This window comes from Embiotoca jacksoni, unplaced genomic scaffold (assembly GCF_022577435.1).
Source record: "Embiotoca jacksoni isolate LCO1_2020_lvr unplaced genomic scaffold, fEmbJac1.0.p SCAF_19, whole genome shotgun sequence".
NCBI lineage: Eukaryota > Metazoa > Chordata > Actinopteri > Embiotocidae > Embiotoca > Embiotoca jacksoni.
In genome coordinates this window covers 10,604,303-10,630,247 of record NW_027185329.1, presented here as the reverse complement: position 1 = coordinate 10,630,247, position 25,945 = coordinate 10,604,303, and the positions used below count along the sequence as shown (strand labels likewise).

Below are 25,945 nucleotides of genomic sequence, written 5' to 3'. Positions count from 1 at the left end.
GAGGATATTACTCTTTTACAACTTATATTGGAGTAAATAAATTGCATGTCTGTTTATGAACTTGATTTATATATTATAAAGATGCAGCCGTTTGGCATCTGATCATCACAGACCGGAGACACTGAGCACATCGTTTACATCACAGACAAGAAAAATGTGGTGAAAAACAACTTAATCAAAGTCAGAAAAATGGAGTAAAAAGTTGGTATTGTGAGTGAGAAGAAAAGCCGTGTAATTTGAGGCTTCAATCAGTGTCCGAGATACTCGCGCGTTTAGTGCAGATTTTCTGCATCATTCAGCTCCAAAATAAACACAGGCTGCACACAGCACTAGTTTCTAACAAGATGTGTTTAATGATTGGAGACGAAACAAAAAGGAGTACACACAATCCAATGATTAACAACATGCAAACTGGAAATGCAAAAAAAACAAAAAAACGCATGGATTTAACATCCATGCTGTGTTGAGACGCACACAGTGCAGAGTCATGGGGCTGCTTAACAGTCTATCATCCTTAGAAAACAAACCAAACAGGGCAGAGGTGGTGCAAAACATGGAAGCAATAAAACCATAACATGGAGCATAGCCTGATCATTTTACACACATGTACATAAATACATAAGAGGCACGTTTGACAGGTAATAACCACCTACGGAGGTGATCACGTCAGTCATGTTTTCAACCATCTTGTCCTTTCGTCTTAAGCGAGAGGACAAAACCAAATCATCTTAGCTTCTCTGCAGTCCACCTTTCTCTCCGCAGTCCACCTTTCTCTCCGCTTACAAAGTCAGTGATCAAAACACGAGACAGCAGTATCGTCAGTGTCTGGACTTGCGCGCACATTCCTGCTTCTCGAGAACAATCGTGTGTTAGTTAACTGCGTGGATGTTTCGTTTACCCTCTACACTTGGTTGGTGGAAACGATGAAAAGAAAGAAAAAAAAACTGCAAAGGGACATTGGCAGAAGTCGCGCTGTCAAGACGATGTTCTTTTGTATTTCCAAAAGCTTAACACTTCCAATCACAGTGAGGAATTAAAGGGTCAGAAGAAACTGAAGATTTAACAACACAAGACACACTTGAGGTTCCTGCATGCTTTCCATGTCACACTTTTCCTCTTGTTTACTGGACTCTGCCAAGTGAAGTCAGTGTGTCGCCAAGGATGAATGTCCAGAAACTCAGGCAACACCAGCATCTTCTTTTCCTCTGCTTTCGGCAGACTTACCAATTTTTTAAGACTAGGCAGCAAACTTTCTCCTGACACCTGTAGGAACCCCAAACATTACAAATAATCTATAAAATACCTCCAAAAATCTTTAATGGTTTAAATCCACCTCCAACATATTCTTTAACTAAAGTCAGTAGCATCAGTAGCATCTCTGTCCAACACATTCCCGAGCTGCATCGTCCATTACATGAAACAAAGTGTGATGGAACCAGTTGAGAAGTTCAGACAGACTGACTGTACCGTCCTCCAAATAACGTATTCTAACAGACAAGTTATCGAAGCAGGAGCACAGTGAGCGCTGGTTTCCTCTTCGTCAGATCTACGTAAGAGAGCCTGCTGTCACAGAGGGGACCTTTTTTTTTTCCTGTCCTGTTTATCAGTAGCACACACTCCATTTCAGTAGGAGCACTTCAATACGGTCCTACCTTAAAAGAACACGAGACCTTAAGTGCCGATACAACGACCTGACTCTTCTGGCCAGGAAAAACACATTTGCTCTCAACATTTATAAAAGGTTAACCGGCTTGTTTTTATTTCACAAAACCATGTTGTGCTGGAGAGAAAAAAAAAGACATTTTGAAGTTTTTTACGTCTTTATAGACAACCAACATCTCCAATTCATCAGGGGATTAAATTTTGAAAAGGCCTTGAGTCTGGTTCTGTGAGGTATACATGTTTGTAAAACTGAAAAGAGGTTTGGTTTCTCATAGAGAGAAAGTAAATGAGGAGTTCTCGGGCAAAATCCAAGTGGGCCAATATAATATAATTGATGCCATTTACGATAAGCATAATGGTGAGACACTACAGACAGTGGTCCTCAGACTTTTTCCATCACCCCTTAAAGAGCCAATCATTAACAACGCTGGGGAAAATATTAATAAAGCAAGCAAAGACTTGTTTTAATTATCAATTAATATGTTGATTATTTTCTTGATTAGCTTTTAAGTCTTTAAAATGTTCCAAAATTGGTGAAAAAGCTGAAATGTGCAGGCTAAAATGTCTTGTTTTGTCTCGACCAACAGTCCACAACCAAAAGATACTAAGTTTATTATCATGGAGGACTAAAGGAACCCTGAAAATATTTACATTAAAGAAGCTGGAATCAGAATTATAGATTTTTTTTCATTCAAAAAAGGACTCAAGATGATTAGTCGATCATCAAAAGAGGTGGTGAATAATTTCCCCGCAATCAACTAATAAGTCGACTATTGTTGTGCTTCTACAAGACAAGTTTAATTTTATTGAAATAAAATAAAATATTCAGGGTTAGCATGAAGCCCTGTTAGCACAATTCTAACTTTCATTTGTTTATGTCGACACGTGAATCCTATTCAAGCAGCTTTAGGTCTCCAAATGAATCCTACTGTTGTATCTGCGCCCCCCCCCTCAGTTTGAGAACCACTGCAATGCAGCATACACATGCAAATTAGTGGGAAATAAAGTTGGTTGTAAGGCATCACATTTTTCAATACAAATTAGACTGTGTGGGCCACACACATGTTTACAGTTCCTCCATTATTGTAAGAGCATCATGTCAATCTGAAGTTGTTTTGAGTGGAACGGCATCACCATGTAGGCCATGCCACTCGTTCTGAAGCTGTGAATGGGAATAAAAACAAACCCAACTGAAGGTGGGGAGAAAATGCAACAGAGGTTGGTGACAAAGCAAAATAAAAAATAAAAGCCATCTGAGGAGCACCCAGTTAAGTGCCGTGGTCATGTCTGAGACATGCCTTCAGTGAGTCTGTGGGGTTTCCCCTGGCTTCCTCCAGGGCTGACGTGCTGGCTCTGTGGCCGTACTGAGGCAGTCCTGGTTATCCTACAGTTTTTTAATTTTTTTCCTTTTTTAAAAGAAGGCCTTGATCCTCCTTTCAGGTTCAGAATCACATATTCTTCAGTGCACCGCCAGTCCAGAAAAGGTGGGAGGAGGAAATTATTGGCGAGGGAAGCGGGAGAAGCAACAGTCCTCACTTGTGCGTTGTTCTGATTCTTGGAGTTAAAAACCAGTGTTCGGGGTTAAAATGCACAGTTCAAAGAACAGTAGCGAAGAGAAGACAGGTGACCGGGAGTTTGTTGGCTGTTGAGAGTTGCTATGTGTGTGGTGAAGCGGTGTTTGCTGGATGGCTCAGCGTTAAAACACGGAGCGCAGTGGCACTGTCTGTCTGGATGTTGAGCTGACACACAGGGCTGAGGGCGTGAGACGAGCCTCGTCTACGAGTCTAGAGAATCAGTTGGGAGGAGACCAAAACACACACACACACACACACACACACACACACACACACACACACACACACACACACACACACACACACACACACACACACACACACACACACACACACACACACACACACACACACACACACAAGATTAGACAGTGGTGGAAATATTGCTCCGATTTGTTAGCCCTTTGATCAGCCAAACAAAATATCAAGTCGATGATCTATGGTGCAATTAAGCTGCTGCATTAAAGTGCTTGCTTTTGATTTACTCAAGTCTTTCATTCTTAAAACAGGCCTAAATGTCTGCTTGTGCTAATTCAATGATACATTACTTCCCAAACCTGAAAACTGCTTATATTAAATTTGACAGGACCCATTTTACAGCAGTATCTAACGGTTATTCGACTCTCAGATGTCGGCCTACAGCTTCTTGTTATTAGATATAAGTGAACATGTGTGAGGCAGGTTTGCTGCATTGGCATCAGAGCAGTTTACAGAACTAAAAATCCGTGCGGGATAAATAAAGTCTCCTATTATAACGCACTGTGCTCATGTACACACTGGGCTTCACTTCAAACTGGGAGCTCGTTCTGACACGCAGCTGTGTGTGGATATGAACCACGGGGCGGCACAAACAAGCTTCACACAGCTGATGAGTAAAACCATTATTTCTTTCCATTTCACTGACATTGTGCAGTTTCACTAAATCTCTATGCCTCTTTTCACACTGAAGAACTTGTTCACCCAGAACTTGTCCAAATACGTTACCCACATGTGCACAGGAACACAGTGTCCCTCTGCTCACCTTCCTGTGGCGGATCAACACTGATCTCCTCCGTGTCCTCTGTGTCCTTCGCGTCCCCCGCGTCCTCCGTGCCCTCCCTCGGCTCACCTGTGTCGTCCCTCATCTCTTCGTCCTCATCTTCTTCATCCTCTAGCTCGCTGGCAATGAGCTGGCGGGCCAGCTTGATGTTCATGCCCTCGTTGTAGTGCATCTTCCTCATCATCTGAAAATGTTTCTTTTTGGCTGCAAGGGAAGAGACATTTGAAATTACTTTAATTGGCCAGAAGCGACGGGTGCACGCAGAATTGATGGTTGGTAATTAAAACTGGCAAATTGCAACCTCACTGGTAAAAATAGTGAATTAACTTTGCCATCACGATAAAGCGAAATGTTGCCGCCACACATACATGCACGCACGCACACACGCACTGTACATACTGCATGTAATATATAATATAATTCAATTCATGGTGAAATACTTCTATTATAACCTTAACAAAAATAAAAGAATAGAACGGGATACCAGGACAAAGATAAAAGATTTATGATTGAAAATTTCAAAAATATTCCTCTCAAACATTTCTACATCTTTTTCCAATAGGTGGCACAAGTTGGCAGGTCTACAACTGGGGGTGAAAAACTGCTGAAGCTGCAGCTCTGCGGTTGGATGATATCGATCAGGTTTCCAGACTGTTCTCTTGCTTTTTACCTGCAGAGTCCAGATATAGATATAAATATGAAGCAAGAGACCAGCAGCCAAAATTTATTCTGTTGCAAGTACGCCATCTGTGTCAGTGCGCGCGCGCGTGTGTGTGTGTGTGTGTGTGTGTGTGTGTGTGTGTGTGTGTGTGTGTGTGTGTGTGTGTGTGTGTGTGTGTGTGTGTGTGTGTGTGTGTGTGTGCGCGTTATGCAGCTCCACTGTTGACTTTGTATTTGAGTCATTCATCTGAGAATGCACAAAGAAGGGGAAGGTCAGGGAATGGTCAAAAGCATGCAGACATAGAGTGAGTGCTTGTGTGTGTGTGTGTGTGTGTGTGTGTGTGTGTGTGTGTGTGTGTGTGTGTGTGTGTGTGTGTGTGTGTGTGTGTGTGTGCGTTTGTGTGTGTCTTAAGGGAAGTCAGAAAAAGGTCAAGAGCCACACAACACTTTCCCAGACGGATCCCTTTCTATGAACAGTCCACTGTAGAGTGTCTCTGTGCACTCACTCGCCCTCACAGCAGCGGAGGACACTTTGTATTACAGTGGAGGGTATAAATAAACCGGTGAACTGTCGGGTGCATTCACTAAAATGAGCAACAAAAGCCATCAGTATGGATACTGATACACATCGCTCTCGCTCGGCTGTTGTGGCTCTGCTGCTTCATTTTGTAACAACATAAAATACCCTCATACGGTCATAATAATATTCCACGGTCACTTAATAATGTGAAGGCACTAGTTGGTGTGAAAGTGACCAATTAAGGCAGCAAAAGTTTACCTTGTTCTTCTTGAGTCAGCTCCTCTTCCTCCTCCTCGCTGCTCTCCTCCTCTTCTTCTTCTTCTTTCATGAAGCGAGGCTCTGTGCCCTCGGCTGCCACCAGCCTTTACAAAAAGAGAAAGAAAATATGTTATGAGAAATTCAAATTAATTGCCTCTTCAAAGTGTTTCTGTGGCCATCTCATTTTCCGTCTGTTGTGGTTTCACCGCATTAACTGAGCTGAGCGGCAAATAGAAACAGGAGCTCACCAATACAGCCTCCCAAACTCACTGTGGCGAGATTGAAAAAGACTTCTCATTACAGAGACAGATGGAGAGGTACGAGGCGAGGTGGAGGAGAGAGTAGGCCGAGTGAGGAGAGTAGCGATGTGAGCGCGTGTGACCACTCAGGCATGAGCCCAAAATAACACAACTTACTATCCCCAAATCTCCCACTCACGCACAGCTTGTACAGAAGTGGACAAAAGGAATAACGGTTTACGGCTGAGTGGATGGTAGTGAATATGTGAAACTGCCCTGGGGAAGCTCCCATTTACTGTACTATCGCTTTGCAACTAACTGGCCTGATTCAGCCAGAGAAGACCGTCACGTTCCCAAGACCTTCAAAGTGCACCAAAAGAGGGTGTGAGACAGAAGCAGGAGGGAAGGTAGAAGAGACAAGAGAGCTCCTTTTAAGAAAAGCACCGTTAGATCAGAGGAAAGCGTTAGAATGGATGTTAGAGAGATAAAAGAAGACGAGGACAGAGGGAAGAGGGAAGAGAGCAGCTGCTCGACTTTCTGGAGGGTGGAGTGTAAAACAATGGAAGGCACTCATTGTTGAAGCAAACAAAAGGCGTCTAATTGACTTGCAAGCCTGGAGCTAATCGCTACCCTCTCTGTAGTGCACACACTCAAACCGGCTCATTCTAACCCTGCATCAATGCACTTATGTGAGCACGATGGCCCACAGGGAATCCACTTCTCAGCTGCCCTCACCATCCAGATGACAGCTCTCTGTGGCAGACAAACATCTCTTAACACAGAGAGACTTTACACACTGAAGTTGCCAAAGATTTAAAATGAAGAAAAAAAAAGACTTTATTCAACCCCTCCCCCTCATTTGCTTCTTATTTATTGTCTTGGAGTTATTAAATGATTAATTGGTTTGGTGAAATCACTGTTCTACAATATACTTTCTTATTGTCCTGTGTATCCATGACAACCTTTTAAAAACTCCGACAGAGTACATGTTAACTTTCTGCAGCCAAACTCATTTCACATTTTCAGGTTTCAAAGATGCGTCATGGCAGCTTCAAAAAGAAGCTTGTGCTGTTTTAGTCTGCGGCACAAAGACAAAAATCGGTCATAACACAGATTTCTTTGTAAAGTAGAGACCAGTTCAGCCTCCCAGCAAAAACAGAACGCTTCCTTCCAACTAAAATAGCTTTGTATTGGTGATAACGTCTCGGCAGTAAACCTTTTATTTTGGAATTGTTCTACAGTCACTGAAATTTTTTGCGCTTCTATTTTTTCCTCTTTTGTGCCTTTGTTGCTTTGTTCTCTCCGCATGAAGAGCTGACAAACAAACACATCTTTGAACTTTATCCAGCTTTGTTCATTTCCGAACATCACAAAAAAAAAAAAGATATACGTATATATTTTCGAGCATTCAAAACACAGTTAGTACCACGAAAAAAATTATTACAGCAACATGTCTGTAAGCACCATTAGCCAGTGCTTTTCTGAGTTATTCATAACATTTTTTTCCTTGGAATTCAGGGCTGATCGCAAACACCCGCACACCCATTGTTTATTGATCAGCAGCTCAGTGTGACCGAGAAGAAAAATGAGGGAAGCATTTCAAAGAAAACCAAGAAATACCATACGATGATGTTCAACTTCAAACACACAGCATAAGACAATAACATGAGAAGGGTTCACACTTATATCAGTGGAAAATATAAAAGGTAATAAAAAATAAGTACAAAACTGAGTCAAATGTTTTCGGGCAGAGGAGCATTGCTCCAACAATAGTGTTGCTTGGCATTGTGCCCTTCTGTGTTATCCAGAATGCTTCTCTGTGTAATACTGCAGTAAAGTGGCCACTAAGTGTCTAAAGGACGTCAGAGGCTGCAGGCTAAATAAATCTGTATATCAGTTATTGTGATTTGATCATTACATGTGCCTTCAGGTGTGGCTTATCCAGACTACATCTGAGAGCACAAATTATTACTCTCCTTTCCGGGTCACAATTCCACTTCACTAAAATTCAAAGACACTGCACCAGCTACAGGAAATCAAAACAAAAAGCTCCTGGCGCTGTTACACTGGCAAACCACGTTTTCTATCCTTTCACTGCTTTCTTCCCCTCTCTACATCCATGTACTTGGTTTGTACTCGTCTCCCAGCATTCACGTTTGATTCTTACTTTGATGCCAGGTCATCAGCTGCGAGTCCACTTTGGCCCTCCGAGTCACTCAGCGGCCCGTCATCATCCTCATCTCCCATCATCCTGAAAGACACGACTTTGATGAATAAACTTAGGCAAGAAGTGAGGGAAGGGAGAGAAGACTGGGGAGGAGAGGAAACACAGACACGAACAGAAGCAGATCGCCATAGAGACGAGCTGCTGGAGGTAATCCAAAGGAATGAGAGCAGAGAGGCAAAGGACAGGAAAGAGGACCCGAGGTGGATTACAAACCTGCTGAGACACCGACACACAGAGCAGCCAAGCTCTAGAGGTGAACATTAAATAATCAATCTCCGTTGACATATTTTCAAGGTGAACGGACTCTTCAGAATCACTGCTGTGACTGAGCAAAGCAGTAGCTCCGCTGGGATTCACAGTATGACAGTCTGTCCTACTCATAGACACTCACAAGCACATAACATACTGCTGTACCCATTCTTGTTTTGTAAACTTTATTTATATATTATACCACCTGTATTAAGTGGTAGTTGTATTTCTCTTGCTTGTCACTTGTTGTTTTCTCTTCACCACTAAACCAAAGACAAATTCCCAGGATGTGAAACTTTACTCGACATATTCGTGTATTCATGGTCAAACTACAATAAATTAATCTAATAAGTAGACTTCAAGTGGCTTATGATGTTGCCATGAGAGTATCATTTAAGAAACCTTGATGGTGCAGTTCAAGTGAAATATTTGTGGCTGCAGGAGTCAATATTTTACAAACTGCTTAGAAATGCTAAGAAAACCAATGTAAATATGTATTTATCAGCTCTGAAAAGGAAATGATCTTGGTCTTATCGAACATGTGGTTCAGTAATACATGGCACCAATCCCAGCTGTGGAGACATTGGTACAGCTGTCTCTTAGTAGGACACTAATATACGTTTAATTTACTTTTTTTATTTTATATGACGTTTTGTATGTTTTTTTGGACCCTGACTCTTTCATAAACTTTTAAATTACTTGGCATTAAAAGCAGATTGTGATTCCGGGTTACTTTCTCTGTAGTGTTACACGTGTACTCTTAATGTAGACGATGGATGTCTTTGATGGCTTATAATTTGAAGTATAGCATTCTAAATTATTTAAATATTACAAACATGAGTTAATTCCTGAACAGTACATATTTATTTAAAAAGAACCGAAGGTTAAACCAACGTGTCGAGGGCTACCGTTTTTTTATTAGTATGAAAAAATATCAGGGATATTTAGTCTGAAGCTTTTACCTATTGTAAGGTGTGCTGGGTTCATCTATCTTCATCAGGCCGTAGTCTTTGTCGGCTGGATGGTAGGTGGCCAGGATGTTCATCTCATCCCATTTCTGTGATTTCTTCCTGTGAAGGGATCAAAGAAAAAACAAAACGGTGAGAAGCAGATAAGGGTAAAATGGACAGTCACTCAGTGAGGACCACGGCGCATCAGCCGCCAATCCACCATCAGAGCCTGGAGATTCCTCCGGGGAGAAGAGCGACCAGATTTAATCTAGGACTGAACGTGCCCCACTTTTCACTCACACTGCATTATTTTGGGAACACACGGACAAAAGCCCAGAAATGTCACTCGCACCAATTTGGCTTTAGACGACTCTGAGGAAGCGACACGGGATTTGCTTTTTTTTTTTTTTTAGTCAAGGTAACCCAACCCACGGGTGGAAGTGAGGCTTTGAGAGAGCGTTGAGGCTGATCACCAGTGAGTGAATACGTTCAAAAGTCAAACGGTCTCCTCTGATGCAACTGCTTGTTCAAGAGCTATTTTTTTTTTTTTTTTTTTGGTACAATCTCCCTTTAACATATCTGTTTGTAATCCCCCCCGAATTGTTCCGTTCTCATCTGGGGGAGAAGGTTTTCACCTCAACACGCTCCGCTACAGGTTTTTATTCAAAATTACACTAATCCTGACAACCCTTTCAAATCCTTAGAGGAAATGAACAAAGAAAATGAATGTGTGATTTTGCTCAAGAGGATAAAGAGAACACCTGCCGTTACAGTTCGGGGGAGAGAAACTGGAACCATTTGTTTCAAGACAGAAAAAATGTGTCATTCCATTGCAAATACATGTTTTGTTATGCATTGAAAGTTTATTTAAAGTTGAGTTTCATTAGGACAGCATTTGCCTTTGTTTCCCACTTTTATCAATCCAAGCCAAAACGTAAAGCAATAAATCGCAGCGCTCCCAGGAGTTACATGTATATGTCGTATGTTAAATCGCCCCGCCTTCCTAAGCCTCTTCTGCCAAGGTACTGCACATCATCTCTGACCTTGTTCATGAATAAAAGGTCGAGGATCACGGGGGACAGGAAGGGGGTGGGAGAAGAGCGATGCTAAATCCACCTCCTGCCACTGCTGCTGCTGCAAGCCGGCAGAGCTCTCTCCCAACAACAGACCTCAGCCGTTTAGACTTTACAGATACACACATCATTCAAATGAGAGGGAAACACTGGCATCCATACACTGTCTACACAGTTGTTCAGTTCATGTTTCATTTGTAAAATGATGTTTTTGTATCTAATGAGAGAACAGGTGTATTACCTTATCATAAAGGTATCATTAGTTCACGCTGACACACCAAAACAGAGAATCTGTTTGTACTGCAAATAAGGAAACGAGCTGTAGAGCGACCATGTGGCTCGGTGCGTCGAGAAACTATTCTGTAAACAGGCCGGCACACAGATAGGTTGTCCATCCTGATAAAATGCCCTTGACCAACATACTGAACATGCACACTCATTTTATAAAATTAGCTACCTTGTTGGATGGGCTTGTGTTAGTGGAACACAAGACAAACTAAAAACCCCAGCTGTCCAAGTACAGCGAACCTCTATATCTAATATGAACAGTGATGGACAATCATTCAGATTTTTTGGGGGGAAAATATCAAAATCCTGAAACTATGTTGTTTTTTCTTCATGAATGTCTTTAATAGTTTTCTTTCTACTTGACAAAACAGGAAAAATCCTTAACGTGAGGTGAGAGCTTTGCCATAAGAGTGAAATCAGACATCACGACTGACGAGGACAGCGTCATCAATATTATTTAAGCAAGCTCAGATATTAGAAATAAAGACAACTCCATAAACGTCCTCAGGAAAAGGGCCCAAAAAACGATGTTCAGTTAGTATTAGTTACACAAGCAGCAGGGTAGTAGTTACACAACACAAACAAGAAGCAAACAAGCCTTTACTATTCCCAACGAACCGCTGTCACCCTTAAATCCACTCAAGTTCACTCAGTCATCACAACTGTCACACAATAATGATGCACCTGCCTCCGCAAGAGGAAAAAGCACAGAGGACAGCACCAAGTTGTAGTACACACTAAATATAGAGCTTCATCTCTTATGTGATGATGACTACCTCTCCAGGGTGGTCAACAGCTGGCGACATAATGCTTCAGGAAAACTCATTAAATAGAGTGAGTCATCACTGAGAGCTGAGCTGTGCTATCAGGTAGCATAGTCAGAGGGCAGTGAGGGAAGGTCCGGCCCTGTGCCCTCTACTACAGACCGAACCCGCCAACAGGAACGGCAGGACACTGTTGTTTTACAACGGAGGACGGGGCCCGTCAAAATGTACAGAATATACTGCTTCCACGTACTGGATCAAACCAAAAGGAGCAGGAAAGGAAATTAGTTCCAACCACCGGGGAAAAGCTCATCAATTTTACCTGTGATCCTCCCTGCTTAACTCCGGTTCAGTCTCATTTCATGACATCCAATTCTTTTCTCTATAAATCAACCTCATCCTTTAGTGGTACTTCGACACCTGCGAGCGCTGGTGCCTTTGCCCGGCTGTCGTGGTGTGTTTGGGCTGGTGTTGTTAAACCTGTGAAACACGGGACTGAGACCACTTGAAACAAGTTTCTACCTGCTTCTCAGTGACGCCCGGTGCTGATTGTTTGTGGCGTAAACAAAAACAGACCAACCGCAGGATTTTGTGATGGCACATATGTCATTTTCTCAGAGTCTGACAAGCTAAACCACTAATAAATCCAATCTTGTAATGGAGCTGCACAAGCTATGTATATGTTTATGGAAATCATTTGGTAACCATGGGAACATGTAGGCTTGCCTGCTGCATGTAAAATGCCACCATGCCCTTTTCCCTTAATCCAGACCAAGTGAACTAAAGTGTTTTACACTTTTGCTTACATTTATAGACGTAATGGCCCAACAATCGGACTATTTTTTCAAAGAGCTCAGAGACAGTACGTTAACTAAACTCACCACAAGTGCATGAATCCATGTCTTTCCTTCAAACAGCACACTAAAAGATTAAACACAGTTTGAGAGATAGCCAGCTAGAATTAGGACTAAAACTATTCCTTAAGCCCCTGTCATCTGTCCAGACTGCAGAGGGAAATCAGAGAGTGCATCAGAGAAGACGAGCAACAAGGAGGGAATACATCAGTGAGCATGATGAAGTCAAGATGTAGAAAAGATGAGGTCTTCTACAAAATATGTAGAGGATGTATACTACAAGGATGTCAAATTAGTCTGAGCTGAAATGAATTTTATACCCAACTTAGCTAAAAGACCAAAAAAAAAACAGCTGATACAAAGGTCAAATGTTTCACTTGGTATTTTTTAGCTAAATTAATTCAGTACCCACCTCTGTGCCCAGAATACGAAATATAATAAAGAAGAAGAAAAAATAAAAATAAAATAACTGGTGCTTTTTATCTACAAGAGGCGTTTAGACACCTGTTGATTCTGGCATCATCAGTTTCTTATTAGTGCAGAAACGGTGTTCATTTCTGTGCCCACAGTTGACCTCATCTGGCCTGCACATGGGAGGGTAAAATGTCTGAGCGGTCTAAGTGCTATTTTTCTATCCACATTACAGAAAGTCCGAGATTCACTGCCTGTCAAACTGTCCATCGCACAGTCAGGACGACGCTCGCAGGATACTGGAGGAGGGTTAGAGTTTCATGGAAGCCTCCATGAATTATATATGACCGGGTGTGAGGCTCATACATCACTGTTAACTAAATAATAGTGGGTCTGAAGGGGTAACAAAAAGTGATGGTCTCAACTGGGTCAAAACAGTGTCAAAGCCTTACATGACCCTTTAGTGCCGGAGGAAATGAATTGGACCTGCAAGCGAAAACAAACATGGTACATGTATAATCTTCCAATGTCACCTTTTCTTTTTATATTATTTGTAGATGTCTCATTACCAATTGCACACGATTACTTTGTGTTTTCAGTGGTCTGTTTTCACATCATGGTTGTTTCATCTAAGTGGTGATAAGAGATTATAATACTGTAATGAGTGTTACACATTGGGCATTGAGGTTCCTATAGGTAATCTGCGGTTGGAAGTTGAATTGTTTAAACACAGACAGGTGGTCAGCTCACCGAATGCTGGGCGGAAGGTATTTGTAGCGCTAGTTCAGGATATCCTCTGGGTACTGGAGAAAAGCTGGGAAAGCAGTGTGATATGTTCCATACAACTAAAGCAGAAGGAGGAAAACATGTTTGGACTGTTGTCACACTCGGGGCGAGCACTGCTGCCTTAAACAATGGCAGAAATAAAGCTTTTTGTTCTATTGTGAATAAAAGAAAAGATTCAATGGGGCAAATTTCTTAGCATGCAGAATGTCTAAATAATCAAAACAAGGCACATTCTTTCTACGATACATCTTCAGCATATTCACACAGTGAATTTTGAGGGTCCTGAACAATCCACTTCAAATTGCGAAGTAAGGAACTGTTCACTGACAACGGAATCAACAGTTTGTTTTTAAGACTTTATCACAGAGACTTTGCCCAAGATGTAGTTATCCACTGATAACCTATGACATACTGTAAATACACTTGGATTATTTTGTGAGGAATTTTGTTTATTAGCTGCATCCTTCAAAGATTATGTTATCAGATGGCTTTATGGAAGTAAAGTAAAAACAACTATGAAAAATTACTGAAATAATGTATTAATGTCATCGCAGGAGTAAGTGTTTGAGAGCATGTGTGCTCTGTATGTAATAGATGTGTGCCATATTGTATTGTTTACGCTAATATCTGGTGACCCAAAGAGCCTGGCTGCTGTCTTAGATTGTCTCTCTGACATTAACTGTTGGATGGCTCAAAACTTTCTTCAGCTCAACAACTCAAAATCAGAAGTCATATTGTTCAATTCCCCAAACAATAACACCAGTCTCATTAAGAGTCAACTTGGTCCCCTGTCTGCTTATTTAAAACCTGTTGCCAGAAACTTGGGAGTAATGTTTGACTCTCAGTTAAGCTTTGAAACACAGATAAAAAAAAAAATGGTCTAGTCCTGCTGCCTTCAATTAAGAACCATCTCCAGAATCAAACCCATACTGTCACACTCTGACCTGGAAAAAGTAATTCATGCACTCATTTTCTCTTGACTCGACTACTGCAACTCCCTCCTTTCTGGCATAAACCAAAAATCTATCTCCCGCCTCCAACTAGTCCAGAATGCAGCAGCTTGGCTTCTTACTGGTCTTAACAGACGACATCACATTACTCCAGTTCTGGCCTCTCTCCACTGGCTCCCGGTTGGTTTTAGAATTGATTTTAAGATTTTGTTGATTACTTTTAAGGCCCGCCTCGGTCTGGCCCCGAGCTACATTATTGAAATGTTAGCCCCATATGAGCCAACTCGCAGCCTTAGATCCTCCGGTGGGGCCCTTCTGGCCGTTCCAAAGTCAAGACTTAAATCAAAGGGTGACCGTGCTTTTGCCCCTTGACTTTGGAACGACCTACCTGAGGAGATAAGGCTTGCAGAATCATTGACTTCTTTTAAATCACTTCTTAAAACCCATTTTTATAGAATTGCTTTTAAGTGATGTCGTCCTTTTATGCAGTTCTTTTGTTCCCCTGTTTTTGTTTGTTTATTTTATTCATTTATTTATTTGTTTGTTTTCTATTCCATTTGCTCGTTTTGGTTATTTATTTGGTTTTCTTGTATTCATTACCTTTATGGTATGGTCTTTTTTGCCTCCTGTTTTCTTAAATGTTTACCGGTATTGACGTTATGTATGACTATGCTTTGCTTCTCTGTAGAGCACTTTGTAAACTCTGTTTTTAAAGGTGCTATATAAATAAAGTTATTATTATTATTATTATTATTATTATTATTATTATTATTATTATCTAATAAGATTTTAATATAATAATTAAGGTTCATATTGTGATAATGGCAATATCCCAACTTGTTGATGTAATGACACCACAGCGTTATGCAATGTTACCTGGTAGCTTGCATGCGGCTGGTTGAGAACCGCTGATGTATGTATATTAAGGGTTTGTGTGTTTTCTTGAAACTGACAGTGGCAGCATGGTACAGTATAGTCAGCCAGATTTGCTGCTCCGCTGCACACGATCCTTCCACAAACCTATTTTTCCTCTGGTTGCACGTCACTCAAAGAGAGACTATTTTTGTAACAACACAGAAAAAGCTTGATTCACTATTGGGAAAGGAATTCACTAATAACTGCCATCCTTCGATGGCCTAATTTCTCCTGCTGCAAGCTCAGAGCAGACCGCTCCTAATATGTGGACCTGCTGGCGTGGAATTAACAGGGACATGGGATCATAAATCCATGGAATAATAAATCACACGCTCAACATTAACCAACCACTGAATGGCTGGTTACCCCTTCTGACATATGGACAGTATAATCATAAGTTGATACATTTTGATACTGACACAGTACACCATGTGCAGTAACATGCATTGTGATCCAAATGATCATATTTACATAATTATTCAAAATATTTCCAATTTGCATTAGATAAGTTTTTTTTTTTAAGGCATTCCAATCTGGTTTGATTTACCAACCCAACAGATTCTTCAGCTAGCACCAAAGATTTAGCAGCATTTGGCAAGTGGGTGGTATTAATTCATATCCATGACTGTAAAACAGACAGAATTCAGTTCATGTAGAGCTTTAAAAGCTCTCATATGTTTGTATATGTATTTTTTAGGCTTAATCACATGAACGTATTTTCAGCCATTTGTTGTAAAAATGGTCCAGAGAAAGCTTTCTTTGTTTTATGTAGATTCCCGTGACTGTTTCTAAAGCAGAATGGCAGATGTGCTGTGCAGCGATGTACACTTGCTGGAGGCCAATGCGAACCCACCTATGCATTAACCTTCAACAACTTCCTGTGCAGACCTGCACCCTTTTGTTGTTTCGGGTATTTCTCGCAATTACTCACATATTTCAGTTCATATTGGTACAAAATCCACCTAACGCAATATTCTTTTGAGTGTACAGTGCCACAGCTATAAATGCAACTTAAAGAATTGCAGTTTGTGTTTTATCAGGTTTCACCAGGTTTTATCAGCTTTTGCGGTTTCCTCCCAATCATGGCATGGAAATCTCTGCAAATCTCCTTTCCACAACCTTAACTTGAAAGTCATAAAGAGAGATATTCCAAACAGCAAAGTCAACTGAAATCATTTATATTAAAAGGTAATGTACTTTTCTCCCTGAACAGATGACTTAAGCAGTCCCCTTATTCAGTTCTAATGTCCCTTTTGTTCAAATCTGACTATGTTGGCAGTAACACAAACTAATTCAACAGCATCACACAGGGAACTCTGCCTGTCCGCTGTTTCCTGGGGGCAAACGGGGGAAGGGGGGGCGGGGGAGGCTGCGAGCTGGCTTTTGCAAGAGCCTAGGACAGAAGTGACTAAACAAGGGCTGGTGATCTTGGGCGTCACGTCTCGCTGCCTCAGTGAAAGTGTCAGTGCCAGTAATATCAATGCACATGAGAAGGCAAGAGAAGTCAGCCTCCAACTCTTGTCAACCACACCCTAAAGCCATGAATGTATTAAACAACACAACAGCTGATTTAGCAGCCCCAGAGCCAGTTTTCACAATCAGCATATGATTGTGAACCCTCGTCACATCTCTGAACTGTGGGACTGTTGACCACTACAATTTATTTGCCTTCGAACATGCTCGATCCTCTACTGAGAGTGGTTACATGAGCGGAAACCGGGGCCAACATCAGGATACAAGTTAAGCCAAACAATACGAAATGTCCACTGACATATATCCAATCGGTGGCTTTGCTAAAGGGCAGACAAGATGCGTTCAGGGTACAGAACTTCTCATGATAATCATGAATGAACAGCAGTCATTTTGACAAAGACTGGCGTTTCGATGCCAGTGCGGGCCTGTGGCACAGCTGTCAGTGTCAGATGTAACATCAAGTGCTTCTTGACGGAGATAAATGGAAGAACAATCTAATCACTGGAAGACTGATTTCAATCATAGTGACTCCAAATGCCTGTTGGAGGCTCTGAGCAACACCCATTTTACCATTGAGCTTCAGCAATACACTCAGTGAAGCCTAATGTCTGTTTTAGGGTTTTAGTTAAATTTTAAATAGCTTAGATAATGATCACTCTCGTGTAACCTGAGGCAGATAAAGCACTATACCATTGCAAAAATGTACATTCACTGTATGCCGAGAATGTCTACCTATTTTTTAACGTGCAGAAGGGTAGAAGTGAAAATAACATGCTAATACACGGATCAGTCATAACATTACAACCATTGACAGATGAAGCATTAAGTATAATACAACACAGGTGCATTAAATACTTCCTTCATGAGGAGCAATATGTTCAGGAGTTATTCATTCTGATTGAGAGAGGTGTGGATTTGTGCTATTTTGGAGACTCTAATCTGTGGTGCTGTTGGGTTATACTGTGAGGAACTCAGGGAATATTAAACTGAATTGATGAAATGTATGTTGTTATTTTTATTTATTTTTTTTGTATCTTATGGGTCATATGTTCACCAGAATCTGTATGTCTTTTTCAGTTTTGCTGTTTTATATCAAAATATTTGGACTACTTGATTTGAAATGTTGCAATTCCCCATCATTTGGTGTGACATCCAAAATAATCATCAGAATATTTACTAAATGAAATATCTTAAATATTAGAGTGTGGCAATGTTGGATTTGATGTCACAAACAGCCAAAAAAAAAAAAAAAAAATATCTCCCTCTCTATGATGTAATCTGTTCAAATTAATCTAAAATATAATATCTGGTAGAGATGGTTTGGTTAATTAATTTACGTTCATCGAAATATCATTATGTGACAGAAAGTGTGCTTTAATGACTCGTGATTCATGTAGTCACGTTTAAAAGTTACTATCCTTTGTGTCTTGTGTAGAAGAGTGAGATCCTTTTACACTCTTACACACGTGTTGTTGAACAGACGAGAGTTTGACCTGTGAAGCCGTGCAGGTTTTAGGGAATAATAGTTCTCGAAGATTTGTCCTATAGCTTTATATTGAATCTATAACAACTTGACTGGGGCTTTTAAAAATATATATATATCAGGTGTTTAAAAACAGTATGACAGCAGGTGCCTGAAGGCGCCACTTCACTTTAAAATTGATGTTAACGCAATTTGTCCTTTTATGGTAATAGTTGTCAGAGAGTTGTCACTATCACGATCATTATTTCCCCATCTTCTTCTTCTTCTTCTTTTTTTTTAACTAACTCAGACTATTTAATTGTTGACACCTCTGAACTATATAACAATTAGTTGATGACCGTTAGAGTCACGTCACCTGTCGTGACTCTGGCTAACAACCGAGCTAACGCGACAAACGACTCCCAAACGTCGGCTCTCGGTTACGCATAACATCAAGATGTTATCAGGGAGGAGACGCCATCCGATAGTCTCAGGGGGGGGGGGGGACAACAACAAAAAAACACCACCAGAAAGTTCGGTTGCAGGCACCACACACACACACACACACAGATCAACACGACCAGCCGAAGAGGTGACAGCGGAGTTAACGTTTGAGAGGCTAACAAGTGTTTAGCTGTCGTTAGCTAACGTTACCCGGTTAACCGAGCTCGTCGCAGCCGAGCGGGAAAAAAAAAAACAACAACTTACTGCTGGTCATCCTCCGAGAGTCCCAGGGCTTGTTCCGTGTTCTCTTCTGGTGCCTCGTCCGACAGCGATCGGACGTTTGTACCGCTGTTCCTGTTCTTCAGAATGCCTTTTATCGGCCGGGGGGCTGCCATTCCCACACGCTGACTGCGAGACCCGGCTGGCTTTCTGCTATGTTTCTCCTCAGCCGGTGTTCTGATTCGGTGATTTCTGCGATTCAGTTAACTAAGACCGGTTCTGTTACGACCAAAGCGCTCCGTCATAACTCAGTGCCCGTCCATCTTACACGGGAGAAAACCACAGAGCCAGCGTGCGCTGGTGTGTTATCATGTCTACTCCCTGGTTCTTCACTGACTGGTGGGGCAACCGGGCAACAGCACTACTAGCGGGTCGGCTCTGCTCCAAACATCGCGAGATTTTAGAAACGCGATTTCATTCCGTCCAGTGCTGCCTTCCAGTGAACGGCAAATTACAGACATGCAGCGAGAATTTTCTTATCGAAATTTTTGTTTTTGTTTTTATGTTTCCATTTGACATTTCATTGATCTCGTTCACTGGGAAGAAAACAGTGCATCTTTCACAAACACAGGTTTAATTTTCAGATAATACATTGTGGTGCTGTCTTCCAAATGACATACTTAGTACCCTAACAAATAACCTCTTCAATATTAGGACTCTTATTTGTGAAGAGCAGGAATTTTGACAGAGTCGCACATCACCCTCCGAAATATCTTCAGCTTTAATTATTTTACTCAGAAATTAAAGTGTTTTTGTTTCCTCTGTTTAACACATTTAATAAACACACTGATTCTTTTTTTTCCAGCAGCAGTAGTGGAAAAAAAACACAACTTTTGTGTGGTGTTCAGGAACAGCTGCAGCTTCCTCAGCGCCTTAATTTGAAAATTATTCACACCGGTGACCCCGCCCCTTTCTCTCTGGATCCAAGATGGCGACCAATCAGGGTGGAAAGAGTCCAGCATTTCACACTTCTTTTTTGGGGTGTTTTAAGTGCATCATCCAGGTACTTGTCGTGCACTGCATGTTTCTGTACTTGACAGTGTGAACGCACTTATGCACTCAAAATTGTGTTTGTCAGTGCACAAGTACAACATCTGGAACACAGCACAAGTCTGAGATATGCTCTCCAGTCGTCACTCTGAAGGATTCTGTGTTGTTTCAAGTAGTTGATGGGAGATCCATATGCATCTCAGCTGATTTGTGACAGATGTGGATTGGACTCGTCTGTAGCAGGATCCTGACCCAGATGGTGATCAGTATTAGGCCTCAGAGTGGACGTGCTTCCTGATGAGAGTCCGTGCTATGTTCAGCTGCTTTAACCAAGGTTTCTCTGTGAAGGTGCTATATCAAAAAAAAGAAAAAAAGTTATTGATAATCAAGCTGCCATGTGTAGCATAAATTTGCCGTCCATAATTTAAAAAGAAAAATAATATTTTAATATGTAACTACAGTAAACAAATAGTTTCTCTTTTATGTTACATGTTACTTAATTTCCATTCATATTTTCCACCAAATACCACCACAAAATGGAAATTGCAGTAAGACAACAAAGATTAGTCTCAGGAAAAACATATTTTGCCTCACTGATTGCAGTGATTGTTCACTTGAATAAGGAGTCATTCATGAGAACAAACAGGTTGTGGTTTAAGTGAATGCGAACATATAGAGAGCAAAGTACAGACACCTGGCTATAGTCAAGCAGTATGCCGCATTTTCTCTCGGTGTCTGGTCACGGTGGTGAGAGGACTTCAGAGGTGCATTGACAATACGGAAGGATTTCGGTGACGCTTCAAACACAGGCCTACGAATGTTGTCTCTCTTGATTAGTGGGAGTATAAACTTTCCCTTGCAAAGGTTGTTGTCTCCTTTCATTTGATCCAATAGGCCATCCTCTCTGCTCTTCATACATTGCCTTTGCTTTTTTTGCATGTCTTTCACAGATGGTTGACAGAGGGTTGCTCTTTTGAATAGGAGATGTGACCTTAAAGGTGAGTTGCTGATGGGTGGTAAAGGTTGCAAAGCCTTGGCCTTGATACTTCTTCTTGATGTGGTCTCAGTTTTCCGGGATTTGGAAGACATCATTGGCTGGTTGAAGCCATCGACCAGCAATATATTTCCCAGCCTGGCTGTGAAGGCAACATTGGAGAACTGGCCTCGATTGGAGGCCACTCTCTCTTGCCCCAAACGTGCCCAGCGTTTTATCTGGAGGTAGATGCGCACGGGCAGGAACATACTTCGCAGAGACACAACTGAGCACAGCTTGTTGGCTAAGTAACGCACACAATCCATGTGACCATACTGAATGGCAATACTCAAAGGGTCACGGCCTCCAGGGTCCCGACAAGCCAAGCTCCAAAGGTTCTTGGTGATGAAGAGTTTGAGGATGAGGAGCTGACTGTTCTGTGCAGCTATGTGGATGGGACACTTTCCTGTGTCTTGGTGGGCAGTTTGTTGGCACCACTGGCGGTACGGATGAACCCCCACTGGTTCCCCAGCGTGCACCCCCTGTTCCAGCAGCCATCCTGCCAGGTCCAGTTGACCCATGCTGGCCGCGATGTACAGTGCCACCCGCAGCTGAAACCTGGAAATGCAGAAAAGGAATGTGTGACTTGATCTATGTTGAAAACACATTTTTGTGAGATATTATTGATATGCTGCAAACCGAAAAGGTAGTATCAAACATTTATTCATAGAAATGTCTGACCTCATTACTGGCTTCTCCTCTGATAGATGTCTCTGGACAGTCAATCTGTGGCCACAAAGGCAACCCTGAAGGAACTCCACCCACCCGTCCCATGCGTCCAAACGGAGAATAGTGCCTACGGTTAAATATATATATTTTTTTTCTATTTCAACCTCACATTTTATTATGCATGTCATTAAAGAGGACATTGATCTAAAACTCTCATTGTACAAGGCATTTATTTTGATATGGTGCTTAAATTGTTTATGCAGTACAAGCTATTTGAACAGGTACCAGAGGAGGGGGCAGGTATTCAGTACAACACAATATAAAGCATTATACATAGAAAGTAACGTACTGCTTCAGAAACCAAGACATATTAACAAATATTATAACATTTTTCACAAAGTTTTAGACGATTAGCTAAAACCAAACACATAGATCACAGATAGCAGTGCAAAAAAAAAAAAGCCAATCATACCCACTTTGATGTCATAGTCTTGCAGCCAGTTGCAGTCATAGAGTTGCACACTGGCAGGTGTGCTGAGCCGAAACGTGCTGACTGGAATGCCACTTTGCATGGACACCAAGGTTTTCAGTTTGGCCACAGATGTTTGAAGGAGAGATTCATTTCCGCTGATTGGTAAAGTTTCTCCTGTCACAGAATTGAACACACGCATCACGGGCCTTTGTTCACTCTGAAAAGTAAACAAAATGGCACAACGTCCTTGTAGTTAGTGAGACAAAAGTGCAACAGCTGTCACAGGATCAGATCTTGTGTCTATACTTAATAAAATACAACTCTCAAGTAAAGGGCATCAAACTGAATCTCAAACTTTCCACCATCAGCAGAAACTTTCAAATCTACAATATATGAAAGGACCACATTGATCAAATTTACATTTTTATAGTCTTTTAAGTACATTGAATTGTATTTTGTCCGTTTTTATCCACATAGTTAAATGTATTCCATGATCCCCATACAACCATAACTTATAAGTCAGTAAAAGTTTTACAATTACTACTTTACAAGCAAACATGAGGGATTAAAGGACAGACTGTATACAATCTATAGTTAAAATGACAAAGTTTTAAAACCTTATTTCATGAGAAGTATGTGTCTAAAAAATGTCTAAATGAAAGAAATGCTAAATGGTATCTTGCCATGAGAGGTGTCATGTAATGAGACTGGAGTTTGCTGCCACTCTGTGGTTGACATTTTATACAATCACATAAAATGAAGGCTTCTCCTGCTTTAATAAACACACTATATTGTGCTGTATGTAGTGACCTGCCTAGATAACGTTACAGAGGAAAACCCTGGAACCTGGAAGGCTTTTTGCAAAAATAAGGATTCTGCAAGCATTCATGGATATGTACATTGATCTATTAACAACATATCTTACCATCTTGCATGCTACGGATTTTCAACTTAATACATACACCAAGGAGGAGGGGAGAACTGACAAAATCAGGAAAAAAAAACGTATCTTTGAAAAGATGCAAAACGTTACAGCAAAGTGACCCAGACCAAGGCAGTAAATATAGAATGATAAAATTAGACTATACAGCCAATAAAAACAAGAATTCTTATAATATGATGTTAAAGGATGACAAAAGCTAAAAAAGGTAACACACAGAAAGAGAGACTTACTCTCTCACTTCTGTCATCCTTTACACAATGTTGCCTGGTGAAGAGCTTGTAATGTGTCCCAGTATCTAATAATGAGGACAAACTAAAGATTTCAGACAGCCATAAACTTCTTTCTCTCTGAGCTGCCTCTCGCATGGGAGCACCTTGTTCCATATTAGTGCGGCGGTGTGACATTAAATTCTCTCAGTGTAAGATGGGTGTCTTTGATGAGAAATAATCCCAAGTGCTGAATATGTATGCAGTGCGATACTAATTTTAGCAGCCCTAAAGTAAAAGGATTATGAGCATTGTGTTTTTGAAGTGGATTGTCAGTGATGGTGAGTGAGGGGTCCCGCAACATAAAGGCTCAGCATAAGGCTTCTGTGACAGCAAATATAAACCCATCTGAGTTGTGTATAATAAGACTCTAAATGCTGTATGTTCCAGGAGTCAAAGTGATACAGTTTGTGTAACCCCTGATCGTCCTGACACTTGATATAAATCAATAACTTTCTTTGGAAAAAGAAGAAAAGAAGAGGTGAGAATGTCAGTTGAAAAGTCGGAGGTGACATTATCGTACAATATTTGAACTGATTTGAACATTGTGGTAACACTAGGAATAAGGTCTCCCACAATTCCATATACAAAAATCTTCAGGATGAATATCTGCTTTTTGTCTTGTTTATGTGCAGATGCAATGTTGGGAGGACTGCACTGCAATCATTTTTTTTAAGTAAAGCATATAAAAATGTAAAGAAAAGGAGCCGTGTAGGGTTAAAGGAAAGATGCAGATTCTCTCTCAATGTGCATCATTGGTTGATCAGTATGCTGATTTTATTTACTGCAAATCATGAAACCCTTTTAAGCTTTTAATACCTTTTTCAGGCATCCAATGACACTGCTGCTTGTAATGCCGATGTCACTCAGACCCCAGCTGTCCTGCAGTGATGCACCACTATAGCTCAGCTCAAGGTACTGCCTGACCTGCTGGTCATCAGAGAGTTGCACAAGAAAGTTATCCTGCAGAAAAGAACACAGTTGACATTTATGGAGGCATGACAGGTTCAATAAACAAAGCTCTTATTTAGTTAGTTAATGTTCAGTGTCTGTAGCTGCATTTGCTTTACCATGTGCATTGAATACAAATATTCTCCAGTGACTGAGAAATTTAGCTGTTCTTTTTTAAACAGTTTGTGCAGGTGTTATATTCAGAACATTCACACCCAATTACTTATGCAAAATGTTTTGCACTGTATATTTCACCATTATAGCAACATTATGCCAAAGTTATCATAAATACATCAGTCATTTGTCCCTGAAATAATACATGCAAATTATCAGGCAGATGATCAAACAGCAGGTAAAACAAACAGTCCACTAGCTGAGAGGAGCGTCTGCATCCTACATGGGTGCAAATGCCCTGAGCAGCAAATCTTCAGTTGGATACCTGGCTGGTCGAACCTTATCTGCATGCCTATCCCCACTCTCTTTCCCCACATTCCCTTTCTATCTTCACTATCATTTAAATAAAGGCATAAAATATTTATTTTTAAAAAAGCAGTCAAATCTGGACAAGGAATTAGTTAATTAACTATAGAGGCCCTGGGCCACAACTGATACTTGTATTACCTTCACCATCTTCTTTAAGGCCCCTACAGTCTGATCTGGAGGGATGTCAAAAGGCTCACAGAAGTCCTCGTAAGAGATGAAGACCCTCATTGTTGGGGCGTTTGTCCTCTGTGCATTTGTGCTCATCAGTTGTGCTCTGTTGGGACAAAGCAGTGTGTGTGGTTAGTTTGCTAGAGGCAGAGTCGCAGCAGGAAGGGGAGGGTTTGAGAAGGCACACTGTGCTGCTCAACAAAAAGACGATGCTTTCAAACCCAAATTTCCCTCCAAAACTTAGATTTCTTGTTTACCACATTAGTAGGGAAGTTGATTAAGCTCGGTTTAACATTTTTGCTAGAGTTTTGAAATGGTTTCTTTAGTAGGTGAGACGTTTTTGTCTCTCCACAAAAAAACATAAAAACAGTTAAATAGAAACTTAAATACGAGTCTCACGTCAACTGTACACCTGACTGTTTTTACAGCAACAATAAGACTTCATCACATGACTGTCAGTCACAAAGTTCAAATTTAGTTCCTCAGATTTATCATCTGAGGAAAACATTATGCAGTATTACAGTTCAAGTACAATGTGTATAGACTGACTCAGCATCTTGTGCTTCTGGTTCTTGATTCAGCTACTGTATGAAGTAAACTTGGCTTTATTATTTGTTAATGTCTCCTGTTTCTGTTCTATTGTGTTCTTGTCCACTGCAGTACACAAGCATACTGTATTTGCAGAGAGGACTATCACAAGAGAAAAAGTACTACAAACAGTTTTAAGAGAGTCCAGTTGGAAATCTGACCCCAACCCTAATGTGCTTACGTCAGCTCTTCACCCTGCCTTTTACTGAGAAACAAAAGGACTACCCACTGGTTTCACACAGGTTTAAAGGTTAGAGTAATTTGAAATGTTTTTTTAAGAGTTTTATAGTACTTCTTTAAGGTTT

The 25,945-nt window shown here is 41.0% G+C and overlaps 2 protein-coding genes across 3 annotated transcripts; both read right to left on the bottom strand.

The window, feature by feature from the left end:
* Positions 1-330: 330 nt before the first annotated feature.
* Positions 331-19,412, bottom strand: ppp1r2 (protein phosphatase 1, regulatory (inhibitor) subunit 2). Of its 2 annotated transcripts, none has more exons than XM_069153444.1 (6): positions 19,063-19,412; positions 9,391-9,498; positions 8,120-8,203; positions 5,714-5,817; positions 4,258-4,479; positions 331-3,446 (listed from the first exon to the last, which is right to left on the bottom strand). In XM_069153444.1, the coding sequence occupies exons 1-6, from the start codon at positions 19,191-19,193 to the stop codon at positions 3,439-3,441; spliced, it is 657 nt and encodes a 218-aa protein (XP_069009545.1). In that variant the 5' UTR covers positions 19,194-19,412; the 3' UTR covers positions 331-3,438. The 2 variants fall into 2 exon arrangements, with proteins under 2 accessions (XP_069009545.1, XP_069009546.1); XM_069153445.1 differs by having other exon boundaries at positions 4,345-4,479.
* A 924-nt stretch (positions 19,413-20,336) lies between these two features.
* LOC138200665 (protein ANKUB1-like) lies at positions 20,337-25,112 on the bottom strand. The gene is made up of 6 exons (XM_069153545.1): positions 25,023-25,112; positions 24,270-24,413; positions 22,242-22,458; positions 21,782-21,896; positions 21,059-21,658; positions 20,337-20,418 (listed from the first exon to the last, which is right to left on the bottom strand). The coding sequence occupies exons 1-6, from the start codon at positions 25,110-25,112 to the stop codon at positions 20,337-20,339; spliced, it is 1,248 nt and encodes a 415-aa protein (XP_069009646.1).
* Between the last annotated feature and the right edge of the window lie 833 nt (positions 25,113-25,945).

Coding starts and splice junctions, on each gene's coding strand:
- LOC138200665 (XM_069153545.1), bottom strand. CDS start 25,112: ATGAGGGTCTTCATCTCTTACGAGGACTTCTGTGAGCCTTTTGACATC. Junction 24,414..25,022: donor CCTTAAAGAAGATGGTGAAG/GTAATACAAGTA, acceptor TCTTTTCTGCAG/GATAACTTTCTTGTGCAACT. Junction 21,897..22,241: donor AGACTATGACATCAAAGTGG/GTATGATTGGCT, acceptor ATTTAACCGTAG/GCACTATTCTCCGTTTGGAC.
- ppp1r2 (XM_069153444.1), bottom strand. CDS start 19,193: ATGGCAGCCCCCCGGCCGATAAAAGGCATTCTGAAGAACAGGAACAGC. Junction 9,499..19,062: donor CTCTCGGAGGATGACCAGCA/GTAAGTTGTTGT, acceptor ATCCCTTCACAG/GAAGAAATCACAGAAATGGG. Junction 8,204..9,390: donor CCCAGCACACCTTACAATAG/GTAAAAGCTTCA, acceptor CGTGTCTTTCAG/GATGATGGGAGATGAGGATG.